The sequence below is a fragment of the Salvelinus sp. IW2-2015 genome, unplaced genomic scaffold (genome assembly GCF_002910315.2).
Source record: "Salvelinus sp. IW2-2015 unplaced genomic scaffold, ASM291031v2 Un_scaffold2509, whole genome shotgun sequence".
Lineage (NCBI taxonomy): Eukaryota > Metazoa > Chordata > Actinopteri > Salmoniformes > Salmonidae > Salvelinus > Salvelinus sp. IW2-2015.
In genome coordinates this window covers 6,858-10,012 of record NW_019943825.1, presented here as the reverse complement: position 1 = coordinate 10,012, position 3,155 = coordinate 6,858, and the positions used below count along the sequence as shown (strand labels likewise).

At 41.7% G+C, this 3,155-nt stretch overlaps 1 protein-coding gene across 4 annotated transcripts in view; it reads right to left on the bottom strand.

Moving 5' to 3' along the window:
* The window catches only part of LOC112074143 (BOLA class I histocompatibility antigen, alpha chain BL3-7-like), a 35,236-nt gene extending 32,114 nt beyond the window's left edge, over nucleotides 1-3,122 (bottom strand). For all 4 annotated transcript variants that reach the window (XM_070440402.1, XM_024141369.2, XM_070440404.1 and 1 more), the window contains exon 1: nucleotides 2,975-3,122. In XM_070440402.1, coding sequence (XP_070296503.1) covers nucleotides 2,975-3,032 — 58 coding nt within the window. In that variant the 5' untranslated portion in view covers nucleotides 3,033-3,122. The remainder of the gene's footprint in view (nucleotides 1-2,974) is intronic.
* Between the last annotated feature and the right edge of the window lie 33 nt (nucleotides 3,123-3,155).

The window sequence follows — 3,155 nt, the reverse complement described above, 5'->3', positions numbered from 1 at the left end:
GACATAATAACAGACATCATTGTCATATAATGCACAGAGGGAAAAGTTTGCACAAATCATATTGAAATCAGAACAACGTTATTTAAAGCTGCAACATAACTTTTTGGCGACCTGACGAAACTCACATAGAAATGTGTGTTTTAGATCTGTCATTCTCATTGAAAGCAAGTCCAAGGACAGAATTGGCAGGTAGTCCCACATCACAACAATCATGAAACATCAGATGCATGCTATATGTTGCACCCTCTAGTTATTTATTTTACATTTGGTACTCCCACCAAAAATGAACCCTCGACAAAACAACTGAGCATTATGAGAGCTTGTCCAGACTGCGTGCAGTGTATAATGTGGTGGTTCACTATCACTAGCAGTAGATGGGATGCTAGTACCAGACGGAGTAGGCTTGCACTGATGTGTTCATTCTGTCATGCAAGATACACCAGGTAATTAATCATGATCTGATGATAATATCAAACTGTCCCATACAGCAGCCCGGGTAAAGTGTGTTCTAATAATAGCAATAGGTTAAATTGGTATTGAATTATGTCTTAGGCCATTGGAAACGAAACAAAAGCATAATTTGTATGACTGTCCTCTAGCTACTCTTAAATAATTGTCAGCACATATTTCAGAGGCGTTTATCCTCTCAACTGCCCATGTGTAGTTTATTTCCTGTGATTGGTCCGGACCTCAGCCGAGCTGTGTTCTCATTAGTAATGAACCGCGCCATGGCTCACTTGGGAGAGGACAGAGACCACCCTTTTTGAGCGAATCACGGTCCGGTGTTTGGTGTGAACACTGTCCGAACTTGGGTTTGTACCAAACAAAATTGTTAAACGCACCCAATAGTGGTGTGAAAGCCTCCTAAGAAACGGTAGATATGTTCTATGTGCGCTATTTCTATGCTTCACAGCTCAAGGTTAGTTTTTGCATCATTGACTTTCGATTTTGCCTGTACACCAGCTTCAAACAGATGAAAAAACAATATTTTTGGTTATAGAAAATATATTTCACAGCGGTTTAGATGGTACAATGATTCTYTACACTAACGTTACTTGCTTGTTTTGCCGCAAACAGAAATTAGGTGAACAATTAGAATTTTTGAAACCAGGAAATGGCGGAGCAATTTCTGCATTGTGCATCTTTAAAATAGTAAGCATGAGATCTCTTYAACTTCAGCTCTCCATTCTGTATCTTCAGGTAAGGGCYATCAACATAACTTGGTACATTTGGGCACTTGAYATCTAAGAGTCCAAAGTGTGGTCTCACACTGGGATCAAATATGATGCCATCTGGAGAGGATCCTAACCACGGAGCATCTGGGTGCACTACGAAGCCACATAGAAAGAAGTTAACATTCTTCAGTGTGCAGTACTCCTGTACAGCCACTGGCTYCATGGSTAGCCCCCTCWWCATCTYCATKGTCTGCATACCAGATCCCTTGAACAWCCGCTCAGCTAGGTGGTCAGCTGAGGTCTCTCCCCGRACATGGCAAACCTCTCGGAAACGAGAGGATRTTATTCTCATTTTCCTKAGYTGATGCCATTCCAGGCTGCTGCTCTGCTCCCTTGTAGCAACCTCAACTTTGTGTGACATCTCGTAGGTTGTCTCTAATGCCTTGACGTGGAACTGCTCCTGATGGCTAAGGACGTAAGCACACTGGGAAGACTGAAGCCATCTAATGGAAGTATTGGTGGAGGGGCATCGGCAATCTTCACAATTTCACRGGTCCTTGGCTGTGGAAGTTGATAGGACAGCACACTGCCAGCTTGCACTGGCCCAAAGGCGGACTCAACCAGGGGCACGTCAGCTTACATTTCCATTGTTGTCACAAGAGCAGTAAGTGGAGAAAAGTTGGCATACGTTTCTGAGACGCGGAGTGTCAGTAACACAATTACCAAACACTGCATCAACATATCTTTACCAAATAACATGTTATGTGGGCAATTTCAAATTGAGATTGGGACCCATCCGTAATATCTATCTACTGATAAGATTAAACGTTGACACTGTCTCCAACACATTTTGACCATGATGACAGTGCCCACAGGAGATGTTTAACAAGGTCCCTAGTAGCTATCTATAACCTTTCCCTACTCTCATGCTGTGTGGCTTTTCACTCTTCCTCATGGACCTGTGACAGGCAGCCCTCACGGTGATCTCCCCTGTCAATGTATCTTTGTTAGATACTGTGTAGAAGACATTAATAACAATTATTTGTAGCTAGCAAATATAGCTAGCTAGCAAGCATAACTTGCCAAACTAACGAAAATCACACATTCTCAGGTAGATTCTGTCAACGTTACAATCATTTTACGAAGTAACTAGCTAGCTACAGTTAATAGTTAAATGATCTAGCTAATATGATTGTAGCTAGCTAACGTTATAATCTGTCACTGACTTGGTACTCACCTTCATAGTTGTATATGTAGCTTCCTATATACACATCTTGAAACCCTTTTCATTCTTGCTAGTTGGAGTCTCAGAGGCTGATTTAACAATTCGATGTACATCATTAATAGGAGGCAAGTCCTGAAGACACCTAGTTAAAAACTGCGACAGTGGTAGTAACGTTAACGTTATATCGTCGATAACAACTAGACTGACTTCCGTTCTATAGGATACGCCGGTAGGAAGCGTGTTTAGAACGTTCGATCATGGAATGTGCATAAGGGCTACTACTTTATACGCCGGTAGGAAGCGTGTTTAGAACGTTCGATCATGGAATGTGCATAAGGGCTACTACTTTATACGCCCGTAGGAAGCGTGTTTAGAACGTTCGATCATGGAATGTGCATAAGGGCTACTACTTTATCCGTTACTGATTTCGGAAGAAACGTTTGTAAAAGCCTAATGTGACGACAAGTAAATGCATAGGCCTATTAGGCCTTATAATAACTCAAGTTAAATAGTCTAGCTACGGAAAAAAATACATATCTTCCTAAAGCTCCAATACATACAACTTTATACTTACCACCAAATGCTTCATGAAGGTGCACTATTCCCAGGAACATGAGGATAAAACCCTTCATGTCAACGTTGGTCTGTCAACTAGCCATGTGTTTGTTGTCTCTCCCAATGTTTCCGTCTTTGGGTGTCCTGAACTAATGACGTGAAAATATGGCAAATACAGTAGCTAGCAGTATGAAGGGATG